General features: G+C 40.6%; 1 protein-coding gene across 1 annotated transcript; it reads left to right on the top strand.

The window, feature by feature from the left end:
- The first annotated feature begins 305 nt into the window (after window positions 1-305).
- On the top strand, window positions 306-18288 carry pip4p1a (phosphatidylinositol-4,5-bisphosphate 4-phosphatase 1a). Its single transcript, XM_063886757.1, has 7 exons — window positions 306-505; window positions 1693-1886; window positions 6109-6215; window positions 8290-8395; window positions 10566-10618; window positions 12654-12744; window positions 15537-18288. Exons 1-7 carry the CDS (start codon window positions 388-390, stop codon window positions 15678-15680), a joined length of 813 nt encoding a protein of 270 aa, XP_063742827.1. The 5' UTR covers window positions 306-387; the 3' UTR covers window positions 15681-18288.
- Window positions 18289-18832: the final 544 nt, after the last annotated feature.

Below are 18832 nucleotides of genomic sequence, written 5' to 3'. Positions count from 1 at the left end.
ATAATTAATACTTTTACTTTTGGTACTTGGGGAAGGATTTAATATATGTAGTGGAGTTAAGTACACGATTTACCTCTAAATTGAAGTGGAGTACAAGTGAAGTACAAGTACCTCAAAATTGTATTTAAGTACAGGTCTTTTTACTTTAGTTTCTCACACACTGTCACTTGTACTTTGGTACAAGATCCCAGTACTTCTCCCACCTCTGATTAAAACCTGGTGTAAGCAGCATCCCTGGGCGATCTAAGCCCCGCCTGCCGGTCCCGTTACCGCAGCAGCAGCACCGGTGGTGTGATCATGTGACGCCTGCGTTTCCGACACAACAATACTCACCGTATTGGTCTGCATTCACGCTCCCACTCCCCCTCCCCACGCCCGGCTCTCGGTATGGCGGACGGCGAGAGGTCCCCGTTACTATCGGATCTGGGAGATGGTGCTCTTGGCAGCGGTAACGGCGGGGTGTCTCCCGGTGCTGCTCCTTACGGCGCACCCAACAAACCACAGAGTGAGTCTCCATGGAGCTTTTTCCTTGTGTTGTTATCAGGTCGAGAAGCAGAGGGATATCCAGCTAGCCTAGCCTAGCAACCACTGACTGGGCATTCTGGATAAGATGGACCTTAATTGATGGGACATTCAGGTGTTAAGCAGCAACAGAGTAAGAGTGAACAAGAGGACAGTACGGATAAGAGTTTAATCTAAAATACAATTTTATAAGTAACTGCTCAAAGAAGAAATCACAACAACAAGGTAGAACGTTGATCAGTTAAATGAACATACACAGAGCCTAATAGCCCAGCTGTTTGAACCAGCCTATTCTCTCTGTGTTAATGCAGGGTGTAATGTGAGCTCCTTTCTTTAAGAGCATCTCCTGGTGGGGTAAAACGTGATTTATGTTGTGTTATCGGGACCTGAAGCAGAAGGGAATCAGCATTTTGCTAACTAGCTAACCGAGCAACCGTTATATTTTAGCTTGTTAGCTAGCTCAATTAGCACCGGCATGCGCATAATATCAAGTTTCCGGATCAGAAAAATAACAGCTAACATATATCTTGTTCATGTTTGTTGACAATTACTGTTGCATGTATTTCAACAACAGAAATGATGCTCGCAAGCTAGATAACAGCACCACCTAGCTTGCTAGCATCTTTAGAAACACCTGATTTGATTGACATATGAGAAAGCCAGTCAGGAGGCTGATGAGGGATGCTGCAAGAGAGAGCTGCAGCCAATGGCAGCTCAAAAAGGGAGGGACTGTGTGTGAAAACATAATGGAAAAAGCATGAGCTATGGCTCCTTAATTGTTTTTAGCTGCCATAAACTGCTCTATTCAGCCTGCTTGCTATGAATGTATGTTGCATCTTACTTCTAAATGTAACTGTTCCTTTCCCTCGTCATTGTCTCATATTTTTCAGTCTCTCACTAGTCATTACACTCTTTCTTGTTGAAATTAACCGCACTCTGCATTCCAGGAGTGTTTTTCTTCTAAAGCTCCTTTCAGTACACCTCGAGACCAAATCTTATTATCTTATTAATCCTAATGTAAGCTGTTACTTGTCATGTGAATTTAGACTTTTCAGTCCATTGTGCAACTCTTGCTAATTTGTTCCCCTCAACAATCGGGTCATTTGTCACTGGCTGTACTACTTTGGTATTCAATGTTCTATTTGTTGCTTTTTATCCATCCCTGTGCAGGCTTCCCTCCGTTCCCCAGCCCCACTCAGCCCTCGGTGCTCCTGGGGGAGGACCCTCCGCCCTATTCCCCTCTCACCTCCCCTGAGAGTGGCAGTGCTCCTGTTATCAGCTGCAGGGTGTGTCAGAGCCTGATCTCTGTGGAGGGAAAGATCCACCAGCACGTGGTGAAGTGTGGCGTCTGCAATGAAGCTACGGTAAGTTTCTGGTGTAACACACTGGATCTGTTTACGGTGCATACTTTATAAAGTTGCAACACACACTGCAAATTACCAAAACACATTCAACCAGCATTTGAGATATGTGTCTCTAAAACCCTAGAATGTACACTAAAAACGCATCATTATAAATAAATAGGATTATAAAGGTGTACAGTCTGTATAAATGTCCTTTCTGAGCTATGACAAATTGGATGTGTAGAATATAAAAAAGAATAAAACAAAGTTGCTTTTCCAAAAGATTCAGAGACTCCTTACTGGTTTATTTGGTTCACCCTACCCAAAGTGTTCAGTCATTTTTTCATGTAATCGATTTGGTTAGGTGAGTGCAAAGTCATTTAACAGGTGCAGCAAAATACTCACGTTGAGACCCACTGAAAAAGGTGCTATGCTGTAAGTCCTCTCCTTAATGTCAGCTGTTCGTTTATGTGAATATAGTGTAGACAAGTCACAGGAAATATGATGTGAATATTTAACACTTGTCTGAATTTAAAAGCTAAACGTTAATCTTTTGATTTCAGAGGACTGTTTGATGTCGTTTCTCCTTTGATGTTATGAAGTCTAGAAAGACATTTAGCTCTTTACCAGTCAATTAACTTGACAAGATCTAGACTAAAATCACATGTGTGTTTGATTTATTAATAGCCAGTGGTGAGAATGAACAGGGTTTTGATCTACCCATACCATAAAATGTGATCATGATTAGGTGTGACGGGTCACATCCACCATTGCACATGTTTTTCTAAGCAGGCTGCGTGTCTGAAGTGTAACATATGTCAAAGTGCCAGATCTTTTTACCTAGTCCGAGTGAAATGCTGATGGGAAAAATCAGGGTGCAAATATTGGTTTGAATGTTGAGAAGCTTAAGAACAAACAGAAACTCCACAGACATTAGTTGTTATCTTGTTCCAATTATTACATTTCTTTTCTAATTAGAGACAATTATTTTTGATATGCTTAATACTGCGTTTGAGGAAGAGTTAAAGAGACCCTGTTATGCTTTTGGGGGGTTTCCCTTTCCTGTAGTGTGTTTTATAGGTTTCTGTGCATGTCAATGGACTCCTTTGTTTACTGACATCACTATGTAACACTTACACTTCTATTGGCTAGTGCTCCTTGGCATTAATCGTGATATGCTAAGGGCCGACCAGCTAACCAATCAGAGCAGACTGGGCTCTGGTTTCAGACAGAGGACGAAAAGAGGAGCTGCAGTATGAGAGCGTTTTGAACATTAAAGCATGGAGACATGTCCCAGTAGAGAAACAACATAAATATGAACCTGAAAAAGAGCATAATATGTCATCTTTAAACTGTTATAAAGGGAAATTAAGTTTGAGTCATCTCTCTGAGGAAACAGCTCCTAGAGAAAGGACTCTAAATGATTGAGCAAATTGGACAGTTGTGCTGAAGATAACACAGCATGTAATCTCAGCACTGTCAGTGGGTAAAGGGACTCCACGAGTGTGCATCACTAGCCGTGCATGTCGGTGTACAGATGGAGGTTGAAATAAGAAATGTGTCCAGCTGTACTGACTGGCAATATGAGCGACTCACAGATGGAGGGAACATATGTACTTTTAAATAAATATGTCATGCTGTGCAAATATAGATTGTCAAAAGCAACCTTATAAAACGTACAGATGAGGTTTAATTTCGACTGGAACATGCTGGAGCTGACTCGGATCTTAATTTCATAGGAATGTGAACAGGATGCAAAACATAGGTTTGATCTACAGGTTCTTTATCTTTGTCAAGCTTTCATTTCTCAACTCAAGTACAAATGTTAATTCACAGCCACAGATTAGGAAGAGCAATTATGATATAGGTAAATATAGGATCATATCAGACATGAAAACTGTTAAAAAATGTAGAAAATCAGTTGTGCACTACCTCTGCTCATGTGCATTATATACAATTAAGTCATCATGTCAACATTTATGTACAGTTTCTGAATGTGACTGACTCCTTCTGACACTTTGATATTTCCTCACATTTTAAAAAACTGCTACTTCTTATTTTTCTTATCATGGTGTACTTTATATTTCTTAATAATGTGTGCCTACCTTTTCATTTAATATACAAGTATCTTTGTGCAATATACAGTTATTTACAATGAAGTCCTTTTATTTACTATTTATTTACTATTTCTTGAACACTTTTTGATATTTCTTTACGTTTTAAATGTTGCTAGTTACTTATTTTTGACCATAGCTTCTGCGAATAGTTTTTGCTTTTTTGTTTATATTTCTAATAAGGTGTGCTTACCTTTCTTTATTTAATATGCAAGCATACTCTTTGGCCTTTTATCTGCACTGTAACTTTGCTGCTGTAGCGTCATAAATCTCCTCACTGCGGGACAAACAAAGTTATTCTGATCATACATTTATAATTTGGAGCATTTTAATTTCCTGCAGCTGCACATTATATAATAAATAATGTTAGATTTTGTTTTAAAAATCGGTTGAATAATAGAAACACCGGTTATTGAGTATTAAAGCGCGATAAAGTTGAACCACAGCCTTCAAAATGACCTACAATATATATGAATGAAGGTAGGATTCATGGCAGGAGTGTTATTTTAGACTGCATTAATGTAACACTGCCCCATGTGTATGTGGCAATACCTTTAATGACTAAAGACGGCTGAAACTGTACAATCCAGCCTGTAAAGATGACTTGTAATATTAGTTTTCACCCCCTGTCATTACCTCCCTGCAGATAGAAGCCTGACTCCCACATCTATTGTAAGTGAAATTGATGATGAAGCAGGAAACTCACAGGACTCAATCTGATCTGGTTAGTCGGAGTTTAATGACGCAGCGCAGAGAGCCATCAGCAGGATATTCTATTAAGTCCGGAGCAAGGCAGGGTATTAATAAAGTCGGAGTTTTGTTAAACACACACTTGCACTTCCCCGTCCTTCACAGCTGAGTTTGACCGGCAGTGTCTTTTGAGCTAGAGAGAGGACACAAAGTAGACGTTTATCTGGTGACTAAAAGGAAACACTCACTGAGGATCATTTCTAAGAATACATTTTGATTGGGAGCACATCACAGCATACAGCAACACACATCTGAAAACATACTATAGGAGCCTGCAGAATATAACCACATCTTAGCACATGCAAGTCAAATTCTTGAAGCATTTCTGGAAAGCGTTGTCTGTATTTTATTCTATATTGATATTAAGGTAAAATGCAGCGCTTAATAAACCAGTTTCTTTCCAGTAAGCTAATAGAATGTGTTTTAAAGGCAAAGAGTGAGTTCTTGATGCGTTCGCTCGGGTCTTAAATTACCTGCTGGTATTCACCATCTTCAAACTAGCATCTCCTGAACTGTTATGCAAATCAGAGCGTCAGCAGTTGGATCCCACAACCTGAAGTCAACATGTCCGAGTGTCCTTTGGCAACATACTGAGCCCTGAGTTGCTCCTGTATTCATTGTCTACAGTATTGAAGTGTGTGTAAATTGCTTTGGATAAATCATTTGTACCAGAGGTGGAGGACTACTCAGATCCTTAACTTAAGTCAAAGTAGAAATACCTAAAATACTCCATTGCAAGTACAAATCTTGAATGCAAAAAGTACAGAAGTAATATCAGCTTAATGTACTTAAAGTACTTATCATGCACAACGTCTCCTTTCACAACCTTATGTTTTATATTATATCATATTATCCTGTTTTTATCTCTTACATATTCATGTCATGGCATTCTCGTGTGTCAATGTGAAGCCAATTTTGGATCATTTTTGTAAATACTGGGTTGTATTTTTTGTATATTGACGCCGCAGTACTGCATCTGTGTAACTGTAGTGGAGTAGAAGTATAAAGTAGCATAACATGGAAATACTCAAGTGCAATATGACAACATAGTACTTCAGTGCGGTACTTGAGTAAATGTACTTTCCGCTACCATAAGCTGCACCATCCCCTGCATCCTTAGAATAAAATCCCCTACTAAAAGTAAAACAAGTTCAAGTTTGCAACTTCCTTTATCATGGCCGTAATAACTCAAGTAAAATAAAACCTGGGACTGCAGTACTGTCTCTTCCAATATCCCCCAGAATGCCTCTCTCTGTGGCGTCGCATTGGTTAATTCTTGTCCATCAAGAATAATTGGCTTGTTATCTACCCCCATTGTAAGTGGATGTTCTGCTGTCTTCTTATCTCTTCGTCCTGTGTGTCTCTGTCTCCCTCTGCAGCCCATTAAAAACGCCCCGGCAGGGAAGAAGTACGTCCGCTGCCCCTGCAACTGCCTGCTCATCTGCAAAGTCACTTCCCAGAGGATCGCCTGTCCCCGGCCATATTGGTGAGCAACTCTTTCCAACTGTGTGTGTCTGTGTGTCTGTGTGTGTCTGTGTGGGTGTGTGTGGGTGAAGTGAAGCAGAGGAAACGAGGCGCAGAGGGAGCAGCAGTCCCTAAATGAAGGCTGTGCTCCCGGTGCTCAGCGAGCCGGATGAGGATATAACAGCCACATCATGTGTTCCACTTCTTTATACCTGGGTAACATACACCATTAACTGTGTCTGATTTTGGGCCTTTAATCTATTCTGGGATGGGGATTATATTTAATTTAAATCTGCACCTTGCAGCTGAAATAATATAGTTCATTCAGCATGTATGTGCTTTAATTATCCACTTAACCCCTGCAGAGTAGCTGCTCACCAGATACACACTTAGCAATTTCAATTCAATATAGCGTGAGTCTCTTTGGAACAAAAACAGCTGATGGTAAACTGGAAATGGAGCTGTAGTAAATCACTTTTTTTCAGCAACATTATAGGGCTGCTAAAAGTTCAAATACAATGTAGGAAATAAAGTTTAAAATGCCTTATGTCAGGAAAGGCATTAAACATATTTACAGGCCAGACAGATGCCGCTGTGTTGTATTCTTTTAGTGTGAGAAACAGAAGGCAGATAACAGTCAGTGAAGGTAACAGCCCTGGCAGCTCATCTGAACGTCGTGCAGCCGCAGCCTGGTGTCATCACTGACAGAGATGAGAGGCATTTTCTGATGCCTGAGGTAAACGCTTTTCAAAAGCAACATTTATAGCCGTATTTTCGTTGGTTAATTTTCTGCTACTATGTAAATATGTAGGATGTGAAACGGTACACCCACCGAAATCTGGGGGCATAGAGATCTGAAGCTCATAATTCATCTGTCAGTGCGGATCATAGGTTAAGGCTGAAGGCTAATTAGGGATTTCATGTTTGAATATTTTAAGGCAATTTATTTAGTTTTTCAAACCAAGTGACACGTCCTTATATGTCAAAGAAACCTTCAAGTGATTTGCCTTGCTATTTAAGCTTTGAGTTAGCTTTAGAAACCAATCCTGTTCCCAAGCTGTGTCTCTAAACTGTGAATACTGTATCACAAATATGTTTAAGGAGGCCCTATTATTCTTTTTGGGTTTCCCCTTTCCTGTAGTGTGTTTTATATAGGTTTCTGTGCATGTTAATGGTCTCCAAAGGCTAAAATCCCTGTGTTCCCTCCAGAAGGAGTTTCTCTCCCACACACTCTCCCCCCTCACTGCCTGAAATCCCTCCATTGGACTCCTTTGCTTACTTCATAATGACATCACTGTGTCACACACACATGGCCCTATTTTGCTTTTTGAGTTTCCCTTTCCTGTAGTGTGTTATATAGGTTTTGGTGCATGTAAATGGTCTGCAAAGGCATAAATTGGACTCCTTTGGTTACTTCCGGAACAACGTCACACCACTATGTAACACTCGCACTTATATTGGCTAGCGCTCCCAACACATTTTACGTGATAGGCTAAGGGGCGGGACCTCTCTAAGCACAACAGAGCCGGCCAGCTAACCAATCACAGCAGACTGGGCTCTGGTTTCAGACAGAGGGTGAAAAGAGGAGCTGCAGTGCAGGCTGTATGAGAGAAATGAAGAGCTTTCTGAACATTGAAGCATGAAATATGTCACAGTAGAGACACTAAATACAAATCTGGATCTGAAAATGAGTATAATGGAGCCCCTTTAATGCTGCTGGTTTCATTGGAGTCGACCAAGAGTAACCTTTTTAATTAAACTGATGCTAAACGGTGTATATATTCCACAGAGGCCACTTTCCCTGCTGCATTAAATCACTCTGAGAAGTTCACCTCCACTCTGTCTGTTTTGCATTCGAACCAGACTTGCTGACACATCTCTGGGCTGCCGTCTGATTATGAGCGACTGTAGGTGTCGGAGGAAGCTGATTGTAGGAAAGCGGTGTTAGTGCTAATGAGAGGATCGGCTGCTGATGGATCCCAAAAAGTGAAGCTGCCGTCAGCCTTTTTTCCTCTCCGTCACGACTGCTCACCGCATCAGCCAGTGATTATTAGATTGCTCTTAACGCTGAATCTCTCTGTTCCTTCTTTTTACAGTAAGAGGATAATTAATCTGGGTCCGGTTCATCCTGGCCCGGCCAGTCCTGACCCCCAGCCAGCCGGGGCCCGGGTCTCCTGTGGACACTGCAACAACACCTTCCTGGTACCAGTCTCTCTCCGTTTACATGTTCTGAGAATAAAGAGAAATGAGCAGTGATTGTGTGGCTTCAGAGAAATACGGTCAAGATTTACAGTCACAGTTTTGGTGTCACAGTTGAAGGATTTGCAATAGATCTTATGTCTGTCTGTCAAATACACAGCCACCAGAGGGCTAGCTTAGCGTAGCATAAAGACTGGAAACCGGCTAAGCTAACTCTCCACCAGCATCTAAAGCTCACTAGTTAACACATTATCATTTAATGTATTCATTAGGACTCTTTCTAGACTAGGATCTTCAGAATGTTTTTTCAGAATAGCACTTTTCCTTGTCCAGAAATAGTCTTGCACATAATCTAGACAGTCTGTTTTTACACAGAAATGGGAGTGGTAATGATCTTCTCATTTGCAATAAACATAGGATCAAATTCCCTCAAAACAGTTCACTAAACGACTTTATTTTTGTATTTGTATAATTCTAATGAACTATGTCTTAACTTACAGTGCATCTAAATAATGCCACTGGATTTCTGTCGTAAGATATATTGCTCTTTCTGAGGTTTAAAATAATATAAATTTGAGGTCTGCATGCCGTCAGTAGCATAGATTCTCTTTACAAAGTCAGTGATTGATTGCTCTTATCATCCTCTATGATAAGGAATTTTTAAAAATCCGTTCAATTTATTAACTCTCTGGCACAGGCCCCTTCCTGCCATCTCTTTTAAATGACACATCCAAACAGGCACCACCAATAAACAAGTCTCCACAGGGAGCCAAGATCCAATAAAACAGCCACTGTATGGAGAGCCGCTGCATTATAATGCACAATAGCCGAATAATAAAACAGCTTTGGCATTTGCCATCAGTTGTAGTTGAAATATCCCGTGACAGTTTCAGTAGAGCTGCAAGGTCTTTGTTGTGAAATGTACTGAAGCGCAGCCAGAACGGTGAATTATTGAAACCCTATTTGCACCGGGCCAAGTGAATGTTGAGTTATTGGTATGGATCAATAACCCTGTCCACCCTGCGCTGATATATCCAGTCCTTTTTGTGCTAAAGGGGAATTTAAACTTGGTGCTTTTTAACAATGCATAGGACAGGTAAAGATGGTTTGAATATACGGTGGGAAAGTGAGGAGGGTGGGAGAGTGAGAGGAAAGAAAGGATTTAGTTAGAGGCTAAGAGATGTTTCAGGGTGTTTAGCATTCAGTGTGACCTTTTCCTACCTGCGTGCAGACGGGGAGGCGGAATGAAAATACAAATCTGTGCCCTGGGTGGCGGTGCCGTGATCCCTTTATCAAAGATGGAGCGATAATGTTCTCTGTGCCTCCAATACAGAGTGTTTGTTCACAACAAGATGAATGCACAGCATGCACGGTGTATTCTGCTCTGCAGGGTTTACAAATGGCTACCCCGAGAGAAGACGATTTCTCTTCCTCATCTTTTTTTTTTTTTTTGATGTTAGCAAGAGCTTTGATGATTATCTTAAATTTCATCAAAATAATGCAGCAGCAGCAGCAGCAGCAGCAGCAGCAGGCCCAGTTAAATAAGACCGCCCCCATCAGTGCGTTTAATCAGCCGAGCAATCAACTGACTATGCACCAACAATAGATAATTAGGTTACATTATGCTTCTTAAATGTACAGATTGTTGCTTTGCTTCAGTTTTGGATTGTTTACCAGGAATGAACAACTTTATCTTGCTTTATGTGCTGCTTTTTGACAAAACTTTATAGACAATTGCCCTTTACACCACCAGGTCAGACCAGGACAACTGCATAAAAGTCCCTAATTCCAAATACCAACATATTATAAAACAGTGAAGGACTTTGCACTTTTAACTCTGCACACATTAGCGCTTTTACATTTACTACATTGTGTATAAACACTTGTACATTTTAAAATCCGTGTGTGTTTATATTGTGAGAGGCCCTAATATGCTTTTTGGGGTTTTAACTTTCTTGTGCTGTGTTATATAGGTTCTAAAAATAACACTTTTCTCCATCTGTATTCATAAGCGTGATGTAAGTAACAGTAACGCAGCTCATTTTTAAAGTTGAGGTATCGAGAATCGAGATTACATGAATTACAATCAGTTTTGTGATCTATAAAGTAGATCATTTGACCAATTTGGACGAATGTGCATGTGTTTGACGAGCGTTTCTCTTTATAATTCCAGTGGACAGAGTTCACAGACCGGACGCTGGCCAGGTGCCCACACTGCAGGAAAGTGTAAGTAGCTGTTAACATCCATCACATGCGTTCGTCCCCGCTGTACTTTAATATTGTAGATTTACATCCTCAGGCATTCTGCTAAAGCTTTCACTCCAGTAATCCGACACACACACACACACTCACACACACACACACACACACACACACACACAGTGAGCCAGAAGTGGCTTCAGATCTGCGGCACATTGTTCTCCTCAGAGCTTGTGTTTGCCTAAATGAGACGAACATGGTTGTGAAAATCTACTCTATGTGACTTTTATTTAAATGGTTTAATGATAACACGACAAATATTTAAGCGAATACATTCCTCTGTGTGTTGTGTGTGTGTGCTGAAAGGAAAATGCTGGGCCCTGGCTCTGTAGATATGACAGGGCTGAAGGGAATTGCATTTCTGTTCCCATTCAAAGCTTCTTTTGAGGTGTTGGAATGAAGCTCTGAATATTTGTTAATAAGCGTACAGGTGCGTGCCTCTCTTTGTGTGCGGCTACCTGCTGCGGGGGAGCAAATTGTTTTTTGACCTCAGTGAAAATGTTTTTGGGTTTGAAGCAGAATATTTCATTAGATGTCGGGAATTTGGAAGATGAGGATTCATTTTCAAACACATTTCTGACTGTGTGTGTGTGTGTGTGTGTGTGTGTGTGTGTGTGTGTGTGTGTGTGTGTGTGTGTGTGTGTGTGATATACAGAACGGAGACACCAAACATGTGGTCACTTTGAATAGAAGCTGAGGAAAGTACGCCCTCAGTGGTCAAACATCAGCTCAGTGGTCAAACGTCAGCCCAGTGGCGGCGCTAAGGGGGCGCATTCAAGGGCCGTGCCCCCCCCCCCTAGCGGTCATTGATGCCCCTCCTACCAGCTGTGAAGCATATTCACACTGTCACAATCGACTATAATTGACACTGAGTTCGAAGTTGCTAAAGAGTTTTTAATGTCACAAAAGCAAGCAATGGAGGGAGAATGGACCCCCCCCCCCGCCAATGACCCAATAACCCTTCAGTAGATCTGCTCTGGCGCTGGGTCGGCCTTAGAAAAATATGCTTATAACATCATGAGGTTTCTAATCTGATGGATTTAGCTGCATGTGTGTTTTCTACCTCAGGAATTCCCTTTTATTTTGCTTTAAACCAAATTCCTATACCTCTGTCTGCGTAAGCTTCTTAAAAACATGATCATGGGACTTCAGGAATTTGCTACTTGTGATGATCAAGTATGGCAAATCCTTTATATTACAGTTTGATATGACTATCATTTCTGGTTATGCCTTGAATACAGAAGCGTGTTCAAGGTAAAACGTCAAAGAAATATTCAAAAAGAGAGCTTTTGTTTTGACGTTTTTGGCTGCCTCACTGAGCAGCAGGTGGCCTTGTGTCTTTTGCTCCTCACTAGTTACTGAAAAGACTTATTACCAGTGCGTGTTGTATTACTGGGTCTCACAGGTGCGTCGTGACGGTCTTTATGAAAAGCTTTAGTCATCAGAATTCAATTTCAAATCAGAAATAACTTGCTGGATAAAGCCTGGACAGGTGCTGCAGGAGGTTTAATCCAGGTGTATCACCATCATCGGTCACGTGTTATTTCAGTTCTGCACTTCAGTAATAAAAGGTTACTCATTCCCCAAATACACAAACTAAAATGATTGATCCTGGGGGTTTTAGTGTGCTTCAAAATATGAAAGATGCCAGATAAATGTTACCCCCCATTCCTCTCAATTAATAGAGCTATTTCACATAATATATTTTGGCACGTCACAGCAGGAAAAAGCATAATAAATAAAGCAATTAATGATGGCTGAAATCCATTCAGCAGGTTCAGGCTCCTGGTAAGAATCATGTAGCCTGTCATTTTCAATTGGTAACCAGGGAGAGAACATAGCCACTGTTATGTTATTGATGACGCCTGTGCTTTCCCCTAATATGACAAGTCAATGCCTGCTGGGAAAAGAGGATTATACTTAAAACGAAGGGTTGTATCATTATGTTGTACTTGTAATAATACGATTAATTTCTCCCTTCTCTCCTCTGTCGGTCCTGCAGCTCCTCCATTGGTCAGAGGTATCCCCGGAGGCGGAGCTTGTGGTGTTTTCTACTCTGCTTGCTATTCAGCATCGCCACTGCCGGGCTGATGGTGAGTCGATATCACCACGATTATGTTCCATAGTTAATTATACTGCTTTTTGTTTTTCTAGATTAAGTGTATTGGTCTATAAAATGTCAGAAAAATCCATCCTTTTTTAAAATGTCTTGTTTTTCAGGTCAAAAACACATATATTCCTCTTTTTAATATGATGTAAAACAGTATACAAGAGGATTCCAAACAGCATTTACTGACATTTTAATTGCTCTAAAAATGTAAATGATCTGAAATGAACTACTCATTGCAGCTCTAGGCACAAAACATCGTACTAACAACCAATCAACAGGGGCCTCCTGCTTAGTAGAGTATGATTGGTTCCTACTTTTGAACAGGCTAAAAATGACAGTAAAAAGAACCCTGTAATATCATCTTTTCCTAATATCTCCTCCCATTCTGACATTTTGCAGAAGAAACCAAGGCAGCAGGAGGGAGGCAGTACGATTACAATCTCTCTCTGCAGTCGTTTGTTAAACACGCAGGGTGTGCACCTCTCAGCCGCTCTGCACTGCTTTTGTGACAGGCCTCTATTTGTCAGGGAGATTCAGCACAGAGGCAACCGAGTCGAACTGTAAGCCGTGTTCAGGTTGCAACAGCAGCTGCAGAACGCCCACTGAAAGGCAGGGAAGATTTATATTATTCCTGCCTAGTTTTCCCTTTCTTATTTCTTACTCTTAGTTTTATATGCCTTCACTTTACACTTTCACGTTTTTAATTGGCTGCCCTTTGGCTAATGCTTCAAATAAGAGTGAAAAAGTAGAGTAACCTTTTGTAGATGATGATTATTTGGACAATCAGTAGAAGATAGTCTGGATCCATGCATTCTGCTTTCTAACCAGCAGAGGGTGCAAGGTGAGCATGAATCAGCGACCCACAGTCAATAGAGGATGCTTACGTGCCTGCCAGCATGGAGAACAATAAGCAATGCACAGACAATGAACCTGCTGTATTGACAGTATTGCATTATGCCAGTGTAGTGGCAATAAATGTCACAACTTAAGACCTGGTTGTGTTTATTAAAAAAAGAAAGAAAAAGGGGTTGCATTAATTATCCGAGTGGCACAAGAGCATGAGGTTCTGACAGTTTAATCTCTGCTGCGTCAGGAAAAGTTTTATCGGCAGCGGCCCAAAACAAGTAGCGGATCAAACCTCATTTCCAGACTGCATTTAATTAGGAATAAGGAAGCGGTTGTTTAGCAGTACATGAAGGTAGTTAAGAAGATTTATCGCCATAAAAGCTGTGCGTTTCCGGAGCTGCGGTGTGTCCCTAAGTCGGCAGCATGAGCTAAAAGACGCTGTGTAAAATGTTAAGGAGTCATTAAAACTTTACACATCATTTACAGAAGAAGAGGGGAAGACTGAAGCCATGCTAAACATTTCTTTTGAGCGTGTTTTATGCTTTTCTTCTGCCTGCATGAGCTGTTTTGATTACCTCATAGTCGGATGAGAGTGCCAGTCGCTGTCCTTAAATAATTATAAAGCGCGCCTGCCTGACAGTGTGTCAGACACAAACCCTATCTGGTTGCTTTAACATGCCTGGAGGTTTATTCTAGATAGCATTAATCATCTGAGCCAGAGGTGTGTATCATCCACGAGATCTCAGGCTGTCAAAACAAGAAAGAGTGTTATTTATTATTTGAATGATATGCTATTTCTGAGCAATGAAACAATAGATATTAAAACAATGCCTTCTGAATCTAGTTTGACCTTTCCTACACATGTTAGCTTAGCTCTAGTGTTGTGACTTTGAAACAGGAATTCATATTTCCATATTTTCTCAGCGGATCCCCGTGGGTTCTGTCAAAGTCACTTTTGCCATCTACATTAAATAATTTTCTTCTGAGCAGCTGCACACTTAATACTTGATGGGAAAGCTATTTTCTCTCTTAGCCCTCAGACACTCTTGGGTATTGAATGCTCCCGTGAAAAAATGTTGGGAAAACAATTCAGTGTTTCTGCTTCAGTCTGGTGCAGGTGGATTAACTCCAGACTTCGGGTGCATTTTAATAAGTGTTAATTTGTGTTAGATAAAGAAATACGTTTATATCCAAAAAATCACTGGATACTTGAATTATGCACGATGTGCTGCAGCAAAAATGGGTCGCATTATAAATGCATGGAACATTTTTAAGTGTAATTGTGGCTTTAAACGTCTGGTTCCTGGATGTAGGCAGCCTGATTGGACTCGAGCCGCCTCATTATAACTCCCTGGCCGAGAATCTGAGGCTGGCAGAGACATCTTTTAAAATCACTTCTAAAAACTCATCTCTTTATCAGAGCCTTTCATTAATAATGCCACGACTCGATTTTACCCTATGCAATGGATTTTACTACTTTTTTTCCCGATGTTTTATTGTTGCTTTTGTTTAGGTTTTGGGTTCGGGTGGACTGTTGACCTTTTGTTCTGTTGCTGCCTGAACGGCTCGTTTTGAAATCCATGTAAAGCACTTTTTTATACAGAAAAGTGCTGTATAAATAAAGGTGTCATTATTATTATGGAATGACTTCCTCATTGATATCAGTACAGCAGGAACTCTAAATGTCTTTTGTCGCAAACTGAAAACCCATCTGTTTTGATTGCAGCGTGGCAATTCAATTCTGAAAAAAGCACTTTAAAAAGTTGATTTAGGGCTTGTAAATAATTCACCAGCACTTAACAACAGTATGACTTGCTTGAAATGAATATATCTGCACTTTCCTTGTTGTTCAGAGTTTGCACCTTTGTGGTTTGTGCACTTTGGATAAATGTCATGTCATTATTGTTAATTATTATTGCCTCTCCTCAGGCTGGGACGTGGGTGCAGGCTCAGGCCTACCAGGGGATCTACGCCTCCTGGGCTGTCATGCTGCTCCTGGTCCTCGTCACCCTGGTTCGGGCTTTCTATTGGGCCTGCATGAGGGTCAGCCAGCCCCTCCAGAACTTCACATAGAGACCCCCCCCCCTGCAACCCTGCCTCTCCTCTCCTATCAAATCCCGCCTGGCAGGAGGAAAAAAAGACGGCTTTAAAGAATCAAAAAACACACAAATATTTATTTAAATCCAGAAAAAGAAGGTTCTCCTCCTCCTGTCCCTTCCCTTTTAGTCCGATGTGTTTCTAAATCTGGATGGCGGCGGCTGTGACTGCTATATATCTATCGGTAATTATGATGATGCGTATAGCCTAATGTGCTGTTTATCTGTTCTAATCTCGTGGCCAGTGTGGGGTTCATTTTAACCTTATAACAAACTATAACAATTTCTCTTCCTCTCTCTCCGGCCCCCCTGCGCTGTTTATACGTTTTAGCTTTAGTCTGTCGCACATCAGTTGCACTCTCTCTAAGACGAGGGCTTAGAGCCAAGTCTGGGACGTGAATTTTTCCCCTTTGTGTTTAACGGGGAGCCCTCCCTCTTCAATCCTAATTTGACATTAGGGTTAGTATCAGAGCATTTAACATTTTCTATACGGATGATTCGGTGAACGCTGCGATGAAGTCAGTTGAAGCTCACATTTCGATGCCAGTAACCTAAGTGTGGCTGGAGGGACATCAGCCCCCCCTTTTTTTGTGAAGCAAAAAGATCGAGTAGGTGTTGAAATGTGTCTGAGAAATAGAATTCAGCAGTACGTGAAGGTAGGCTGTGATGTTTTTGAACTCAGTGTTTCTGCTGAATTATCCCCTGGGACTGACTTTGATCCAAAGCAGCTTGAAAAGCCTTAAAAGGAGGTGTGGTAGAAGGATTCAACACACACACACACACACCTAAACACACACTCATACATACATACATACACAGCCACATACAGTAAATGCATACTGGCACACAACAAAAGGAGGATGCTGTTTTAGAGTTACAACAGCTTCACAAATCGGATTTAAAAAGGTATCCCAGCCTCTCTCTTCAAAGACGGACCTGCAGACTGTTTATTCATTCTTATTTCAGTACAGGAAGCGGTGACGTTCATGCAACTTTGCAGAAAAGTTGGATTTTATATATTCTAAACAGCCAAGATGTGGCTCAATCATCCTTCCCATTTTTAAAGACAGTGACATGTTTCTTTTTCTACATCTACATGGTCTGAAGCTGGTTGATTTGATCTACTTTCTGAAACAGACCAAAATATGATACAACAAAATCATGAAGAACACACCTTCGTAGCATTGACATCAGTCTCCTTATACCTGCAAAACACAGTGAATTATAACGTGTGTTTCTGGATTTTCTTTCAGTTTGTTGTAAGCTTTTATGCTTTCAAACGCACCACTCGTCTTGGAAAGGAAAAAGCTGAATTTGAATTACCTTTCTGAATGTTTTGTTGGCTGAAGTTGAGTTTTAAAGCAAAAAACTGACACAATTGAGCTTCAAGATACTGCACTTCAGGGTTTTAAAGTGCCTGATTGCAACCCTAAATGGTTTCGATCAAACTACATCAAATAATCAAGCGTTTTGGACCACTTATGGGGAAAATATGTCCAGTTTTTGTCATTGAAGATGGAGGCTGTTACAGGGCTTTTGTTAGTGGTTGGTTTCAGATTCCACTTTAAGGCAAGTGGAATAAATCTGTGAAAGAGGAGAGCTCTACCAACCACACACAGCCTAATGCCAGTCATAAGAGGTCAGTAACATAAACACACACACACACACACACACTTTACATTCTCACAACGACTTATTTGTCTGTGGTTCTGAACGTGGTAACATTTCTTTTGCTATGAATTATGTGTTTGTTATTTTCTTGATTGTAAATATATTTGTTGTTTATGTACAATGGAAGTGACTAAGCGAATTATGTTGCACTCTGAGTTTAACACTAATGCTGTGATTGCTTCAGACGTTTTATCTGTTGTTTTTAAGAAGGTTATTTTTGCAACTCTTCACCTGTTACATATTTTAATTAACTACTAACCTAATAAGCCTCTGGACAGTGTCCAAATCTTTAACCACAAACGCATCAACATACTCGCACCAACGAAACATTATGACTGAATCACATTCCCAAAGCTATGACATTTCTGTCTCTCTCTCTCACACACACACACACACACACACACCCACCCGGCACCTTATACAGTAGTGAGAAACACTGCATACACCAAGTAAGATGAGAAAAAAAGTTACCTTCCCTGCTAGACTGAACTGAGGTCGCAAACAGTTCATATGGAAGTGTCATGTTATTTATTACACACGCTGCAAAAAAAGGCCACATGTAAGTCATTTTTTCAAGTCCTAAAATCGTATTTATTGTGGAAAATGTCTGTTATAAAGTGAGTTTCTATTCACTTCAAGACTAGACCTAGGATGTTTTCGCCTTTTTGAAATCACTACAGTGAGCAAGTTATGGTCATTACATTACATTTGAAGACATTGATTGGAAGAAAAAATAAGGTTGAAGGACCGACTTGTCATGACTTGTTAAAGAAGACCTTCTTTTTGCAGTGGAGTGATCCTGTTTTATCCATGACTGCTAAAGATATCGATCATGTTAATGCCAAAAAACCACCTGGCTGATGCTCCTTTCAGAGTTTGTTTACACATAAATAAAGACATGATGATGTACAAAATGGCGGGCGCAAGTTGTTTTTTTATTACAGCACACAGGATCAGATAATGCCACATATCTCTGTTCAAAAGGCTGTTGTTTAAAAACCTGTAATTTATGAATTTAGGTAAAGCTGCTCAGGGAAGATTTTGAAAGTCAAACTGTTGAATCATAAATATTATCAGCTTGCAGTATGATGAGCACCCATCTTGGTTTTACTTTGTATGCTGCTTCGGTCTGCCTTTTTTCCTGATTTCCCCCCACAGCCCAAACAGATGAGCGCCTCGGCAGCTCTTCATCAAAACTACCAAATGTTGTTGTCAATGTACTTTTGACTGAACGTTGACCTACACTAGGTTATTGATTAAAAATGTCAATATTTGGATCATTTTGGTAAAAGTAGGCCTAGTACAAGCGTTTTACTACCACTTTGATTGGCAGAAACGAGACTTTTAATGTTGTTTTAACTGTTTACCCTGTTACCATTTCTCCAGTACTTTAAGCTAACTGTTGAAACTGTTTTGCATTACTTTTAGCTAGCTAACATTTATGTTACCTTAAGCTAA

The sequence above is a fragment of the Eleginops maclovinus genome, chromosome 6 (assembly GCF_036324505.1).
Source record: "Eleginops maclovinus isolate JMC-PN-2008 ecotype Puerto Natales chromosome 6, JC_Emac_rtc_rv5, whole genome shotgun sequence".
Classification (NCBI taxonomy): Eukaryota; Metazoa; Chordata; class Actinopteri; order Perciformes; family Eleginopidae; genus Eleginops; species Eleginops maclovinus.
The sequence above is the reverse complement of the archived record's forward strand: the minus strand, read 5'-3'. Positions and strand labels throughout refer to the sequence as shown.

Bases quoted from the DNA above. Each gene is read 5' to 3' on its own strand.
- pip4p1a (XM_063886757.1), top strand. From the start codon at position 388: ATGGCGGACGGCGAGAGGTCCCCGTTACTATCGGATCTGGGAGATGGT. The intron at 6,216-8,289 runs GTGAGCAACTCT...TTCTTTTTACAG, and splicing joins GCCTGTCCCCGGCCATATTG to TAAGAGGATAATTAATCTGG. The intron at 12,745-15,536 runs GTGAGTCGATAT...GCCTCTCCTCAG, and splicing joins TCGCCACTGCCGGGCTGATG to GCTGGGACGTGGGTGCAGGC.